This window comes from Piliocolobus tephrosceles, chromosome 6 (genome assembly GCF_002776525.5).
Source record: "Piliocolobus tephrosceles isolate RC106 chromosome 6, ASM277652v3, whole genome shotgun sequence".
NCBI lineage: Eukaryota > Metazoa > Chordata > Mammalia > Primates > Cercopithecidae > Piliocolobus > Piliocolobus tephrosceles.
Window position 1 is genome coordinate 373,773 of NC_045439.1, and position 15,241 is coordinate 389,013.

Consider the following 15,241-nt stretch of genomic DNA (forward strand, 5'->3'; position numbering starts at 1 on the left):
CCATGCAACCCTGGGAGCCCGCAGCAAGGGTGGAGACAGGCACTCCGGGAATTCTCAATTCTCCCGAAACAACCCCCCACGTTCGAGGAAGCCTTGGCCTGGTAGGAGGGGGTGAGAAGGGGAACCGTCCCAGCCTCTCCTCCCCTCTGCCTAGGGTTGGGGAGTGGCTGCCCCTTCCGCGACATCAGGCCCTGGGGGTTTTGGCCAAATTCCAGGTGGGAGGAGACGCTGTGGCTGCACTGGGTGCCTGGCTGGAGGGTAGCTGTGGCACGGCTGGACCCCGGAGCCAGCCCAGGCCCCGCCAGGGCATGGATGGCTGCTCTCAGGACAATGGGTTCAGCATCCAGGCTCAGCTCCATCAGAGCCCATGGGCTGGAGAGTAGCCAGGCAGGGGGCTGTGCCAACCACTGGGGGCAGGGAAGAGGCATAAAGCCCTGGCCACCCTGTAGCACTGGGGACAGGGGCCTGGAAGTGGCCAGGTCTGAGTGCCCCTCACCGCAGGAAGGGCTGAGGCATCTTCAGTGTGGTACCAGGAGCCGAGGAGCACCAACCAAGGTGGGGAGTTCAGATGGAGCCAGGACAAGGCTCAGCCACTGGGGAAGGTCTCCACGTTTCTGCCCTGTGCTGCCAGAATGGAACAGTGCGCCCTCTAGTGGGAACCCGAGGAGTGGCGCATAGAAAAGTCGGGGCGCCGCGGGCGGGGGAGGAGCCACAAGGGCCCCTGGCTGAAAGGGCAGAGCCTGGACCATGAAGACAACAGGGGCGAGTCGGTCATCACTAAAACCTTCACCAGAACACCTGGGCAGGGATTCTTTCCCTGGGCCACACCCCAGGCCAAGGCAGGCCTGTCCACAAGTCACTCTATGGACAAAAGCTGGAAACAGCCACGCTGAGCCCCTCCAGTCCTCGCTCTGACCACAGCCCCCAGACCCTCCTGCGCTTCTCAGTCCAGTCCTGAGCTGCCAGAGACCCCTGCTACACCCACCCTTCACCAGCTTCCCCATTCTCTGCCCAGGACCCCTCCTCTGCTCCCCTGCCCCCAACCCTCTGCTCTCAGGGCTGACCCCTCCTGCGCTTCCCAGGCTCCACAGACCCAGGCAGCTCCGGGTTCTCAGGCCTGCTGTTGGTATTTTCAGGGTTCCAGGTTCAACCTTCCCCCAGGGCTCTGTCCCCCATGGATCCCACCCTCACTTGACCCTGGCCAGGACCCTGGCCCCGGAATGCCTCCCACCCTCCTTACCTCCCCACAGCCTGGCGTTCTTACTGCCTCCCCATCTGGGTGGGCACCACCACCCAAACCAGGGAGCACGCTGCCCGCCCCCATCCCTCCCTCCTCCTCAGAAACATCCCAGGGCCCCACCTCCCACCATCACCCTCGGGAGGAGGGCCCACCCCGACTAGCAGCCAGGCCCAGGGGCATCGGCTGGGAGCATGCATGGGTCGGAGAAAGAGACCCCAGTCTGGGACTTGCATCCATCCCACAAGCCGAGACAATCCTGCAATCCTCAAACCGTTTATTGACAGCACAAGGCTCAGCAGCAGGTGAGCCACGTGAGGGGGGCGAGGGCTTGTGAGGCAGTGTGGGCACCAGGCAGGGGATCCCAGAGGGAAGCCCTCAGCCAGGGACACGGTGAGGGCGTGGCCGTCAGCCACAAAGGGAACATAAATAACACTGGCAGGTGGGTGGGCAGCAGGAGAGGGAAGGAGGGCGGACAGTGCGCAGGGACACGCAGGGCTGGCGGGAAAGTGCTGGAACAGGGTCACACGGGGATTCGGAGGCACAGACACAGAAGGGGTCATGGGACGCCCAGAGGACGCCAGAGGGGGCAGACACACCACAGACTCAGGGATGGGCATGGCGCTCTGCCCGTGGCTGCCCCTCCTCCAATACTCGCCCTGGGCTTGCAGGCAGGACTGGGTGGCTGGGCACTCTTCCAGCAGAGCCAAGCAGGGGGGCCCACGTCATGAGAGCCGCTGCGGCCTAGGGTTGGACCTTGCCCTCGGGGTCCCGGTCATAGATGTAGCTGCCCACCGCGCCGGTGTTCACTCCTGTGGAGGGAGGCCACTGGGGTGGGTGGGAGGAAGAGTGGAGGGACGGGGAGGGCAGGGAAGACACGCGGACCACCCTGGCCACACTCACCCTTGGGTCCGAAGAGGATTCCATAGCAGGGCTTGTGGCAGTAGGGCTGGCCATCGTGCTGAGGCAGAAGGTGGGGTGCTGAGGAAGGGGTCCACAGACTCCCCCGACCCATCACCTGGAGGCTTCCAGGGACAGCGCAGTTCCCAGAAGCACCTCCCCCCCCCCATCCCTTCCTGGCGCCCCCCCCCCCCTCTTCCCCCCCCCCCCCCCCCCGTGCCCCTGCCCGGCCCCCAAGCCCCGTCGCGCTCCCCTCACCTCTGCGTGCCCACCGGGGGTCAGTGTCTTCCCGCAGCGCTCGCAGCGCAGGCAGGGCCGGTGCCAATCCTTGCCCAGAGACGTCACCTTCTCAGCTGGGAAGGAGGAGGAGTGAGGCGGCGCCCCGGGGCGGGGTCGGGGGCGGGGGTCCGGGGCCCGGGCGCGCACTCACCGAAGTACACCTTCTTGCTGCAGCGCGGGCACGTGTTGGGCTCCCCGGTGAAAGTAGTGACACTGGAGGCTGTGGGCGCACGAGTCAGGGAGGGGCAGGGCCAGGGGCGCAGGTGCCCACAACCCCCAGCCCCAGCCCGCGCCCAGCCCACCTCTGCTGGGCCCCTTCGGGGGGCCGCTCGCCTTCCGCTCCTCCGCTCGGGCCGCGGGGACCTCGATGGGGCCGGTGACCTGCGGCCCCTCCGCCAGGGGCTTCTCGTAGATGTAGGAGCCCGCGCCCCCGATGTTCACGCCTGCAGGTGGGGGCACATGGGGTGGGGGCCGCGGTCACCCGGCGTCTCAGCAAACGGCCCGCTGGGCGCTGGGGGCAGGAGGCTTTCCAGGGTGGCGGGGAGTCTGGGCCGGGATCCGCAGCCCTCCCCAGCGCCAGCGCCAGGCTCCTCCCGGCAGGACCCAGGGCAGGCCAAGGGCAGCCGGGGCTCACCTTTGGGTCCGAACAGGGTGGCGTAGCACGGCTTGTGGCAGAACGGCTTCCCGTCATGCTGCGCAGAGAGGCGCGGGTCAGGACCCTGCCTGAGGGTGGCCGGAGTCGCGACCCCACCCCCGCCCGTGCCGCACAGCGGGGCTCACCTCGGCGTGGCCCCCGGGCGTCAGCGTCTTGCTGCAGCGCTCGCACTTGAGGCAGAACTTGTGCCAGTCCTTACCCAGGGAGCTCACCTTCTCGGCTGAGCAGGAGGGGCGGGAGGGGGGTCAGGGCCGGGGCGCGCCCCGCACCCCCTCCGTCCCCACCTGGCAGCCACCACTCCAACGCGCTCGGGGGGTCCCGACTTTCAGGATGTCTCCGCCAGGCGCCTTCCTTCCACCCCGCAGGCCCTGCACCACCTTCTGAGACCCTTGTTAGCCCGGTGCCCCCAGGTCCTGCTCTCCCTCTGGGTCTCAGCGGCCCCAGCCCTGCAACCCCGCTAGAGCCACCTTTGAGGAGGGGCCCGGGGCTGCCCTGTTAATCCACTCAGTGCCTGCGGTGAAGGGGTCTGTGCTTGGGCCTGCCCTCGCTCAAACACCTGCCTCCTGGACACCCGTCTCACACCTGCCTCCCACACACCTTCCTCTCACACACACACCTGCCTCCCCACACACTCCCCCCCCCCCACACACCTGCCTCTCCTCGACCTGTCATTCCCTCAAACCCTTCTCTTACACTCACACACCTGCCTCTCCAGTGCACCTGCTTCCTCCACACACGTGCTCTCCCTCTCACACCTGCCTCGCACTGACACGCCCCTGATCCCCACCAATTGGGCCCTGATGGGGCTGGCAGTGCCCTGCTGCTGAGTCAAAGGTGCGGCCCCAGAGCCTCCAGCTCCCTCGTGGGAAGGCCAGGCGCCGTCCCCTTGGGGCCTCCAGGCGGGACCCACATCTGTCTGTGGATTCCTCGTCCTGAACACTGAGTTCTTCCCCCACCCTAATGCCCCTGGCTGCCACTGGCACGGAAGATCTGAGGCCAGCTGCTGAGGGTCAGGCACCCTCCGCCGCTGCCTCCCACCCCCGCACTAGGGCTACTCGGCCGCTTCCCGGTGGAGGGAAGCAGGGGCCTCCCCAGGGAGTCAGGCAGGAAGAGGTGGGGAGGGTCAGGAAGGGCCCAGCAGAGCCGGAATTCTGAAGGGAAGGGGGACAAGCTGCAGGCCCTGGGGGGAGGGAGCATGCAGGCTGAGCCCACCCTGTCCGGCAGAATCCGGCCAAGCCCATCAGGCGGCCAAGGACCAGTGGCTCTCCTGGCCCCCCTTCTCAGCAAGCGGCCCAGCGCCCTTTGTCTGGCAGATATCGGGGAGGGCACCTGGCTAGGGTGAAGCCCACTCTGAGAGGTCCATGGGTGCTGCTCCTGGCAGTGAAATGGGATCCCCCAGGTGGCCTACTAGGTAGAGGGCCGTGAATGCTGGCTCTCCATGGCCCTGGCACAACCCTCTGGGCACGGCCAGGGCCAACCTCCAGGACACCAGCCCAACCACAAGGCTGCACCAGCTTAGAGCCCTCTGCCCAGAACCACTTCACTCAGGAAGCTGGGCCACACCAGGGCAGGCAGGGGCTGGCGGCACAGTGGGCAGGCGCGTCCCGGCAGCAGCAAGGAAGTCTCGAGGCCATCGGCCGTGGCAGCTGCAGCCCAGGGCTGCCAGCACTCCGCTCTGGCCAGCTCTGGGACATGGGCCAAGTGGGGGCAGGGAACTGGCCCTCAGACCCACTGGGTGGGTCGATGGCCACACATTACGGGTCCGAGTAGGGAACAGAGAATCGATTGGGTCTAATGGCTCAGACGCAAACCAGCTGCCCATCCTAGCTGCATGGGCTCTAGGGCGGCATCCTCAATGTGCTCTGACATGCCAGCCTGGGTTCTACTCAGGTATAAGTTGCGGGGGCAGCCTGGTGTGAGGGCGGGCAGGATCCTGGACCCTCACCCTCACAGTGCCTCCCAGGCAGGACAGAAGCCAGCTGGGTCTGAAGCGCCTTTGTTTTCCGCTGAGAGCCTCCGCCGGCCCGGCAGGCAGAAGGCCTTTCCAGGCTGTCCACAGGACTGCTGGCCAAGACCCTGGAGAGCCCCAGGCTGGCCTGGCCTGGCCTGGGGCAAAGTCATGGGGAGCTGGACTGCAGGAGGGCCCTGGGGACGGTCTCCCACCCTAAGCCTTGCAGAGACAGCCCTCACTGGGACAGAGACTGAGGGCTGAGCGGGCTCCAGGCGAGGCAGCCGGAAGCCCCTCGGCTCCCAGCCACGCCAGAAGCACTCCAGGCCAAATCCGGTCCTTCCCCTCTGGGAACAGCAAAATACAACCTCCCCTCAACCCCCTCCAGCCTGTGAGCCGGGGAAGCCCAGTGGCGGCCTTCCCAGCAGCCTGGCTGCATTCTGGGTATGGGGCGACCATGGCAGGGGCCCTGTTGGTCCCGGCCCTCCTCTCTGCTTCACTAAGTCTATCCCCCAGTGCAGCAGCTGGTGGGTGGGTGGGCAGGGACCTTACCACCCTGGAGAAAGCTGGGCAGGGAATCAGCCAGGAGGAAGGGGGTAGGAAGGGCGCATCCAGGCCCAGGGAGTGAGTAAGCCCAGACGGAGAGGGCGCCTGGGGGAGGGGCTACCGACCGAGGGCCGCCCTGTGAGACATCCCTCCTTCCGCCACCACCTGCATCCCGTCCAGGGCTGTTCTGACCTTGAGGGGGCAGGGGTCCTGGACACCTGGGCTTCTTGAGCACAAGGTCCCTCTCAGGTTCGCGGGGACTCGCGTGTCACACCCGCCCCCACTCTAACCCCGTGTGAAACTCCTGGGGGAACTGGCGCCAAGGGAATGCGTTGGGACAAGCAGGAGGCAGAGGCCAAGGTCGCCCCCGCTTGGACTGAATCCCAACAGAGTCCAAACCTGGCCCAGCCCAGCTCGGCGGAGGCCAGAGTGGGAGCTGAGGGTCACTGTTCCTGGCCACGTGTTCCCGGGGCAGCGAGTGTGGGGGTCCAGGAGAAAGGGCCCAGGCCCACGGGGTCGCGCGGGAGGCACCCGGGACGTACTGCCCCGCCCGGCCCCGCCCCGTCCCGCCCCGCCCGGCGCCGCCCGAAGAACTGGGATCCGGGATGCGTCCGCGGTTCCCCGAGCGCTCCCCCAAACACCGGCCCCATCCCGGGGGACCACAAGCCCCGCCCGGGTGGTCCCTGCCCCGCCCAGACAAGCGGCTTCGGGGTTCGGGTGTGGCCGCCCCCGCTTTCGCGCAGCCCCACCCTTTGGCTTCAGCCGCGTGGGCAGCGCGGCCAGCCAGGCTCCGGGACGCGCATCCTCGGGCCGGGGCCGGGGCCGGGCGCACCCTAAGTTACGCCGCGGCTCTGCGGCGCGGGACTGGCCGCGAAGGGCGGCGGGATGCACCGAGCGGGCCGGGAGCGGGAACGCACTCACCGAAGTACACGGTCTTGTCGCACTTGGGGCATTTGGAGGCCATGGTCGGTGCGCCCGGTCGGCCCGCGCCCTCCGCCCGTTCTCCTCCCGGCCGCAGCCGCCCGCGCCCAGCCCCGCCTGCCCGGCTGTCCGCGCCCCCATTGGCTCCGCGGATGGGGCGGGGCCTCGATAACCCGCCCCCCGGGCCGGGGGCCGCCTAGGGGCGCCGCGGAGGCGGGGCGCACCTGCCAGGGGTGGCGGGTGCGGGGCAGCCGGGCCAGGTCTGGCGTCCCCGCGCCCCTCGCGCCGGAGGTGGCGTCTACGGGGGCCCGCCCGGGCGACCGCGGCGCCGCCCGCGCCCCGGCTGTTTCCATGGCGACGTCGGGGCCGCCTGGCCGGGCCGTCTCCGGGGCTGCGGGCGGGGTGTGCGGAGCCTGGCCCTCGGCTCGCGGGGAGCCCTAGTGAGCTGGGCCTGGGGGTCCACCACTCCCGGCTCTGGGCGCTCAGGCTGCGCTACGCCGCGGGAAGAGGTCGCAGGCTCCGGGAGAACCCCACCCCCACCTCGCCGCGCCCGGCGCCGGCCCCGCTTCCCTTTGTTGCTCGGTTTCCATAGCAACAGTCGCGCCGCGGGAGCGGAGTCGGATTCCCGGTGGGCACGGCCCCTAGCCCTGTCCGGGTCTCCGTGTCCCGCTCCGCCCCCTGCGCGCCCCGCCCCAACACTGTCTGTGGTGCTGAAGGCTCCTTGGGTGGAGGGCAGGGCTCAGGAAGGAAGGCGCCGCCACCTCCAAAAACAGCGCGAGAAGCTGCTGGTGGGGGTGTGGGGAGGTCTACGTCTGCCTCTGAGGCCGGGAAGGGGCGGCGGGCACCAGCGCCGAGGGTTCCGCGCTAAAGGCGTCCACCCTAAGCACTCCCACCCAGGGGGCGGCCGGGGAGGCGGTGAGGAGGTAGGAAGGGAAGGAAGGAGGGGAAGGAATGGGCGTGCCCTCTGTTCCCCTGGCTGGGGCTGACACTCCAGTCCCTTCTGCCGCACCGCCCAGGACCAGCTGCGGGCCTCGGGGCCCAGGGCCTGACTTCGAGGGGTCAGGCGGGAGATTGAGGGGTCAGCCAGTCACCCCACCCCCACATCCCGACTCTGGCCTCCTCCCAACCAGGGCCTGCCTGACCACTCCTCACCACCCTGCCTCCGCCCTAGAGCTCCCTGGAGCCTGCCTGGCCCCAGTGGGGGTAACCTCCGCACCCACAGGCTTCCTGGTGCGCTGTCCCTGTAGGCCCTTCTCTGAGCCTCCTGGCCCCAGCGAGGCAGCAGAACGTGCTTGCTGGGCAGCCGACTCTGGACACCCTTCCCCCAGTGTCTTGGAGGCTGTGGGCTGGACACGGAGACCTGCCTGTTTCCTCTGCCTGGTGCACCAGGCATGTTTGTGAGCCAGTGGCCCTAGGCACTCCTGGCTTTCATGGTGGCCCTGGCCGGGCTCCCTGTGGCAGCACCCTCCTCCCTTGTGCACACACCCTGCAGCCACTGACATTTCCATGGTGACAGCAGGCCAGAAACATGCCGCCCACCCCCACGCCCGACTGACCAGCCCGACCAGCTCCCCCTCTGCACTTGGGATCTGTGCCAGCCAAGGCAGAAGATGGCAAGGAGGCATCAGTCAGTACATTTCCTGGGCAGTCCTTCCTCCCTGGCAGGCCCAGGGGTCCCTAGGGGTCCCTCACAGCAGGGCCTTGCCCAGGCTGGATTCATGGACCCACTGCCAGACCCTCTCCAGCTCCCTGCCCTGTTCTGCCCAGCTTGGGAGCCTGGGGCTAGGCCATTACCCTCCCTGACTTCACCCCACCTCTGCGGCCTGTGGCACTCGCTCTGGAGAACGGGGCTGACTGGCCACAGGGGTCTTCTGGAGGGAGACCACCGGCTCCATGGTCCCCAGCCCTGCCCGAAGAGTGGATGGGGGTGGAGGCAGGCCCCTCCCAGGGCGGCAGCAAAGGAATGGCATTTGGCACTGGCCAGGTGCCCTGGAGACACATGGAGGGTGGGGTGGGACAGGGAGAGTGCCAGCTGCTGCACTGCCCTCACCCCAGCCACAGTCCCTGGGCAGCGGCCAGAAGCTCCCTAATGCGATGGGGCTGTGCTGGGCCTGGCAGGCAGGGGTCAGGATCAATGGGTGCAGAGCAGTGGCCTTGGTCTCCACCTCTGAGGCTGCGGTGGGTCACAGGCAGGGGCAGTGACAGAGCAGGACGAGCCCGAGTGGAGAGGGGGGCACAGGACACAGCGGGTGTGAAGGGAGCTGGCAGGGCCAATGGCTGGGCGTGGGGCTAGGTCACGCCCCTGGGCCATAGTGGTCTGGTGCCTTCCACCATCCTGTGACACTGGCAGATGGCAGGCCCCTGCCACTCAGCTCCACTGCAGGGAAGCCAGGCTGGGCTGAGTGGACAGAGGCCCCTAGCAGGGTGGAGCGGAGCTGGCAGGACAGGTCTCTAGGCATGACAGCATGATGGCCTTGCCACCCTGAGATGCCCCTGGCCCTGGGGAGCCACAGCCCCTGTGGGGTTGCTGGTGCAGGGAGCAGGCTGTTGTCCCATCAGCAGGTAAGGGCCTGGTGAGGACAGAGCAAAGCTGGGAGTCCCCTTCATGGCCTGGGCACCAAGGCCAATGCTCCCCCCGGCCCGTGCCCACTCATTTCTAAGTCCAGGTTTAGACCCCCAAGCAGCCCAGGCCCCACCCAGCACAGGTGGCCAGAGCTTGGCCCTGTGAGGGTGCTGCAGCCTGGGTGTCTGGCTGGGGAGAGTGTCTGGGGTGGGAAAGGGCCCCACTTCTCCTCAAGGCCTCCCTGCCCTTGGGACGGAGCCCAGGACCTAGGACACCTCACAGCCCACATGTTGACTCTAGAGAAGGGCAGGCCCTGGGGGACGGAAGAGCTGCTGAGGCCAGAACCTCACAGGCAGCACTGGGAGGCAGGTCCTAGGCCTGGGGAAGGGAGAGGGGACTGAGCCCCTGCTCCCTTCCTCCAGACCCCCAGGGTTGGAAAAAAGCCTCAGAGGGGGCTGTGTCCTTCATGAGGTCAAGGACCTGATTTCCCAGCCCTCTAATGACGCACTACAGACAAGTCCTCAGGCTGTGGGGTCACTTGGATGCAGGCTGCAGATTAGAGTTGGCTGGTGGGGGCGGGGTGGCGGGGTGCCAGCAGCCCAGGGAGGGTGGGTGGGACATGCACTGCAGCCGAGTCCCCGACACCCAGTCCTGTCACTGCTGGGCCCCAGCACAGGCTCCCATGGGAGGCCAGGACGCCCCCTTATCTTTGTCTCCTGGGAGACAGCAGAAGTGGTGTCTATTTTAATTCCGTGGCTGAGATTTCCACATGACAGGGCGCCTGGGTGGGCTGGGGGAGCAAAGGCACAACTCTGGGGAGACAGAGGAGCCCCTCTCCCTGACAGAGGCCTGGGCGGACCCTCCTGGCCGGCTGAGGTGGCACGGCCAGAGGGCTGCTCTGGAGCCAGGTTATCCTTCTTCTGGTGGCCCGGCCTGTACCTGTCCCTGGGCCTGCAAGTCGGGTGCTGGAGGATGGGCCAAGCAGGATTTCTGAGAATGTGCTTGCTGAAATCTGAGCAGATTCTTACTGTGGAGAGTGCACACCTGCTTGGGGGCCACAGCTCTGGGCAGAAACGCCTGGGCGGCTGGGGCCAGGCTCTATATGGCCAGGAGGTTGGAACTCCGGCTGGAGCACTCCAAGGCCTCGCCGGCCCAGCAGTGCTGTGCCCTGGTGGGAAGCCACAGGGTCTTCGGCAGGGCCAGCTCTGCCTGGTGGGCGGCAGTCCCCAGCCAGCACTGCTGCGGACACACGCACAGGTTTCAGCACAGCTCCACTGGGGAAGGGGCTGGGCCCTGCGACTGCCTGCTGCCCCTGTGGAGGGCAGAGAGCACTGCGCCAGGCCCCGCAGGGGAAGGTCTGTGGGCAGGTGGGAGAGGAACAGAGCCCAGAGGCTGGGGTGGCTCTCCAGGGGCCTCCGGCTCCAGGGCAGAGCCACAGCCTAGGGCCGCCCGATGCGGGTGGGGAGCCCAGGGCCTGAGTCAGGGAGAGGGACTGGGAACAAAAGACACAGGGAAGGACGGGTTGGTTTTTTCCTTTTTATAAGATTTTTTTTCTTTGTTTTTGTTTAATATGAAAATTACTTGAAAAGACAAGGGCCAACCCCGCCAGGCAGCTCGGCCGGCCGCGGCCGCACGATCCTAACATTCCAGGTGTAAGTTACAGAGCTCAAGTTCATCTAGAAAAAAAGTAATAAAAATAAAATTTAAAATGGCACCTTCAACAGAACACAACAAAACCTTAGGGCCCGGCCTCCGGGCAAAAGGCCCTGCAGCACAGGGGCACGGGTGGCCCCTCATCTCCGCTCCAGCCAAAAAGTAAACACAAAGCTAAAAACGACAACTCCTCGGCATTCTCGGAATAAGTTAGCCGCGCTTCTTCCTCTCCTCCCCGTGTCCGCCAAGGAGCGCGTTTCTCTGCAGGTGAGGGCGGGAGGTGGGGCACTACCAAACTGAGGGGCGGGCGGCGGGCTGGCTGGGAAGGGGCCGCGTGGGCAGGCGAGGGGCGGGGGGGCAGCCGCAGGTGGGGGCAGCCCCTAGTCCTCGATGACAATGGGCTCGTCGTTGACGGGCGCAGGCGGCGGCGGCCGCAGCGGCAGGGCCTGGCTCTGGCGCAGGGCGATGGGCTTGTAGGGCCGGCGGGCAGCACGCTTGGTTTCCGAGGAGGAGAGCAGCTTGCGGATCTTCCTGTGGGCAGAGGTGGCGGTGAGGGCCGGGACGCTGTGCAGAGCCCTCCCGCCTGCCCTGGGAAGGCCCCACCTGGTTTCCTCCGTGGCCATGTAGAACACGTCATCCGGGGCGTCGATCCAGTTCATCCGCCGCCGCTTGACCGGGGGCAGGGAGCCCCCCCGGATCAGGCGCACTTTGGTGGGGTAGGACTTCCCGTTGAGCAGGAGGTTCCGGCTTGGTCCCTGCAGAGGGGTGCGATTCCTGGGCAGCCGGCCACGGGCCAGCTCCACCTCACCTGCAGGGCTCCCGCTGGGAGGGGCCACGAGCCAAGGTACCACGCCTGGCCGACCCCCCGCCACCCCAGCCCTGGTCGGCCCCACACCGCTGGGCCTGGTCCAGGGGCCATGGCCCCCACGTGCTGCAGCCCCTCTGGTCTTGCCAGGCCTCTTGGAAGCTTCCATGTGGCACCTGGCAGGGCTGGCCGGGCCTCTTCTCAACACCCCAGAGAGCCATGCGGTACACATGGGTGAGCACACGGTATCCCATCATGGGCTGTTCCTCTTACCATGTGCCTGGTCTGTCCGTGGTTTGCCAGACCTGACGAGAAATGGAGAAGAGAAATGAGGCCCCGAGACCGTGCGTCCTGCACTCCCACCACCCACCACAGCCTCGGCCACCTTGGACGATGGGCGGGGGCCACCTGCCGACCGAGCCACAGCCCACACCCAGGATGGGCCTGGGGGACGTGGGGCTTCGCCTCCCTGGGTCCTGGGCCGCCTGGCGGCCCCACAGCTCTCTGGCCAGAGACACACTGGCTTGGCTCCACGCAGGAGGCCAGGAGCCTTGGACCTGACAGCCGCCTCCCTGCACAGGGGCCAGCTGCCCACCCACTTGCCCACCTGTGCCGAGACAAGCAAAGCCTCGCCAGGCTGTCAGTCCAGCAGCGGCACAAGCCCCTCTGCAGGGCAGCCACACCGTGGCTGGCACTGCCCCACCAGGAGGCTGGGCTTCTTCCCAAGGCTCCGAGAGAGCCGCCACCCTGGCCAGAAGCAGGTCACCACCCACTGCCCCGGCTGGGCCTGAGCCACCCTGGCATGTGCTCGGGGATGGGGTGCCAGAGACCTCTGACTTCCCACAGTGCAGGGTGAGGAGCCCAAGGGGCACTGTGGGAGTTGGGCCAAGAGGCGGGGTCCATGCTCCTGGTCACCCCAGCTGGGCCCAGGATGGCTCGGCTCCCAGCAGGACCAGCCCAGGGAGGGCAGGACATCATACTCAACTCAGGTGCCAGGGCCCAGGGGCATCGGAGCAACCTGCCAGCTCCAAAAACACTGCTTAGCTGAGGCCCGGCCCTTAAGGAACAGAAGCGGCCTGTCCAGCCCCCCACCACTGTAGCCGCCTCCTAACTCGGGGCCCTGGAGCCCTGGGTCAGCCTTTCCCTACCAGTTTGCTTAGCTCTGCCAGGCAGGGTCGGGTGGGGGCCCAGGTGCCTGATCCACAGCGCTCCTGAACAGGAGCGGCCATACCTCAGGGCACCTGCCACAGGCCAAGGCCCAGCACCCAGGGCTGGCCAGTAGCACAAAACTACTTACCCAGGTAAGTGCCTACCAGAGCGGTGGACAGCAGAGGGAAGAAAACACACGCTTTAGGTTAGTGGGCCACACGCACCCATCTGCAGGCCCCACAGGTGGGGACAGAGCAGCAGGCTGCATGGGCAAATGGCCGGGTTAGAGCGCTAGGGCCCCGTGCCGTGGGCAGGCTCAGCTCACGCCTACCCGGGCTGGACAGAGACCCCATCTCGTGTGTGCCAATGACCCCGGGCGGCATCTTCACCCAGCCAGCCCCCTCCAGCGCCCAGGTACTGGCCACTACACGTCAGGACAGGCGCTTCCTCTGTGGCTGACCCCTCTGAGCCCAGGGCCCGCCCAGCCAGGCGGCGAGTGGTGGCACTCTCTCACAACCACCGCACAGCTGGGACTGAAGTGTGCAGTGTGGAAAATTCAATGGGAATAAATAAGCTTTTATCTAACTTGCTGGTTAACCGCTTTTCACAAAACAAAACAAAAAGTTCGAAGATGCCTGCTGACAAGGACTCCCTCCTGTTTCTACCAGTTCTCATGGGGCTGTTCCCCGCCATTGGGAACAGACCAGTAAAGCCAGCCCAGAGTGGGCTGGCCCTGGGCCCAGGACTAGGCAACGAGGGCAGCCCCAATTCCAGATGGCTGGGAGGGCGCCCCAAGAAAGGAGGGGGACTGGGGTGAGACAGAGACAGCGCCACGGGCGGTCGGGCAGGGGCTGCATGGACAGGCCAGGGGTGCATGCCGAGACAGGTGGAGATGGCGGAGCCTGACACCCGATCTCAGGCCCACCCTGCGCTGCCGCTGGCGTGCTGACCCCGTGGGACGTGCTTGCCAGGGCACCCAGCAGCCTTGAGAGAATGCCCTAAGGGGACAAGGCTGGCTGGGCTGGACGGCCACTGCCCATATCTACCTCCAGGTCCCCACACTGGCCCTGCTGCCCTGGCCAGCACCCTCAGTGAAAGCCGCCTGGGGAAGGGGCTCCAGGCACACCCACACTGGCGGGCCCAGCACTTGTACCCCCGGAGGCCCAGGCCTGGGTGCACACCCGGGCCCCACACACCTGGCCCTCCCATGCTAGGCTTGGTCTTATCTGCTCTTCCCTGAGGGGACTGGGTCCCGCAGCCCCTGCTCCCACCAACCAGCCCAGAGCACCTGAGCCAATTCTCCGACAGAAGTCACCAGTGTGTGCAAGCTCAGTTGCCCACGACCCGCACAGACACCCCCGACCATTCCCTCCCCACTGTCCCGCCTGGCAGGCGCACGAAAGGATTGCAGGCACAGCACGGGCGGCCCCAGGAGCTGAGGCTGGCAGCATGCGGGCAGTCACAGCGCGATGGCAGACAGCGCAGGCAGGGGCGCCAGGGCCACACGTGCCAGGACAGTCCACTGACAGGGTGTGGGGCCAGGGGGCCGAGGGCCACATGCCTGGGCTCAGGGGGTCTTCACCAAGGGACCAGTGATGTCAGGAGGAACGTGGGGGACTGGGCTGTGGCCGGGCTCACGTGGACTGCCCCAAGCACGGGCCCTGGGCCGCCCGCCGCGGGGACACACTCAGCAGCACAGCACGGGCATCGCGGGCGGGGCCGGCGCAGCGCCCGCCCGCGGCCCCAGGCCTTACCCCTACTGGGCATCAAGAGGCGCTTCTTCATGTTGCCTGGCAGCGCCGGGGCGGGAGAGAGGGAGAGAAGACAGCGTCAGCACGCGCCGCGGGCGCCCCGGGCGGGGCGGGCCGGACTCACCGGGAAGGGAGGGCCACACTCACCGGGCGGGGCGGGCCCAGAGTCACCGGGCGAGGGGGCCACTCACCGTCCACCCCGTTGTGCTGCTCGTAGCTGCGCTTGCCCAGGATGGTGGGGGAGCCGTTGTTGATGACAGGGGCCGCCTTGGCGGGCGTCAGGCTGCTGAGCACACTGGACACGCTCTTCACGGGGTCAGGCTTCGGGGGACGGGGGTGGGTCTCTGCCGGGAATGACACAGGCAGAGCGAGTCGCCTCTGCCCAGCAGGGGATGGGCAGGCAGGCCCAGGCTCTGGCCCTCAGGGTTCTGGGATACGACCAGGAACTAAGCTCCACGTGGCCCCACCCGAGGCCCCATCCTGACTGGGCGGGAAGCAGGGAGGTCACCACAGAGCCAGGCGCCCAGGAGCACCAAGGGCTCTCCGCAAGACGTGTGCCCAGGCCAATCCTGCACCTCAGGGCTTCCAGAGAGCAGGGAGACCACCTGGCAGGGGCCAGGCCCCTCAGCCGCGGCACAACAGGATCCACACACAGGCCCGTGAGCACAACGCGTATTCAACAGCCCCCATGTCCAGGCCTCCGGAGCTGCTGGTGGAGGGCTGGCTGCTGGTCAGACAGCGAACCGACCGTCCAGCCAGCCTGGCCAGGGACACAGCTGCTGAGGACCAGCCCTGATACCAGCCACCTCTTCCCACAGGACAGGGGCCACGACC

At 67.2% G+C, this 15,241-nt stretch overlaps 2 protein-coding genes across 4 annotated transcripts; both read right to left on the bottom strand.

The window, feature by feature from the left end:
* Positions 1–1,497: 1,497 nt before the first annotated feature.
* CRIP2 (cysteine rich protein 2) lies at positions 1,498–6,768 on the bottom strand. 2 transcript variants are annotated; one of them, XM_023205801.2, is made up of 8 exons: positions 6,487–6,768; positions 3,197–3,291; positions 3,051–3,108; positions 2,719–2,859; positions 2,568–2,636; positions 2,396–2,490; positions 2,141–2,198; positions 1,498–2,049 (listed from the first exon to the last, which is right to left on the bottom strand). In XM_023205801.2, the coding sequence occupies exons 1-8, from the start codon at positions 6,527–6,529 to the stop codon at positions 1,982–1,984; spliced, it is 627 nt and encodes a 208-aa protein (XP_023061569.1). In that variant the 5' UTR covers positions 6,530–6,768; the 3' UTR covers positions 1,498–1,981. The 2 variants fall into 2 exon arrangements, 1 of the variants encoding a protein (XP_023061569.1); XR_003306763.1 differs by having other exon boundaries at positions 2,141–2,490.
* A 3,805-nt stretch (positions 6,769–10,573) lies between these two features.
* On the bottom strand, positions 10,574–15,212 carry LOC111538168 (metastasis-associated protein MTA1). Of its 2 annotated transcripts, XM_031935736.1 has the most exons (6): positions 14,599–15,212; positions 14,411–14,446; positions 12,805–12,816; positions 11,781–11,812; positions 11,306–11,457; positions 10,574–11,233 (listed from the first exon to the last, which is right to left on the bottom strand). In XM_031935736.1, the coding sequence occupies exons 2-6, from the start codon at positions 14,439–14,441 to the stop codon at positions 11,083–11,085; spliced, it is 378 nt and encodes a 125-aa protein (XP_031791596.1). In that variant the 5' UTR covers positions 14,442–14,446; positions 14,599–15,212; the 3' UTR covers positions 10,574–11,082. The 2 variants fall into 2 exon arrangements, with proteins under 2 accessions (XP_031791596.1, XP_031791597.1); XM_031935737.1 differs by lacking the exon at positions 12,805–12,816 and having other exon boundaries at positions 14,599–15,204.
* Between the last annotated feature and the right edge of the window lie 29 nt (positions 15,213–15,241).

Excerpts from the sequence above, each read along its gene's own strand:
- CRIP2 (XM_023205801.2), bottom strand. The coding sequence starts at position 6,529 with ATGGCCTCCAAATGCCCCAAGTGCGACAAGACCGTGTACTTCG. Across the intron at positions 3,292-6,486 it reads CGACAAGACCGTGTACTTCG|CCGAGAAGGTGAGCTCCCTG; the intron begins GTGAGTGCGTTC and ends CCTCCTGCTCAG. Across the intron at positions 3,109-3,196 it reads CGCCCGGGGGCCACGCCGAG|CATGACGGGAAGCCGTTCTG; the intron begins GTGAGCCCCGCT and ends CTCTCTGCGCAG.
- LOC111538168 (XM_031935736.1), bottom strand. The coding sequence starts at position 14,441 with ATGAAGAAGCGCCTCTTGATGCCCAGTAGGG. Across the intron at positions 11,458-11,780 it reads ACGGACAGACCAGGCACATG|GGACCAAGCCGGAACCTCCT; the intron begins GTAAGAGGAACA and ends ACCCCTCTGCAG. Across the intron at positions 11,234-11,305 it reads ATGGCCACGGAGGAAACCAG|GAAGATCCGCAAGCTGCTCT; the intron begins GTGGGGCCTTCC and ends CTCTGCCCACAG.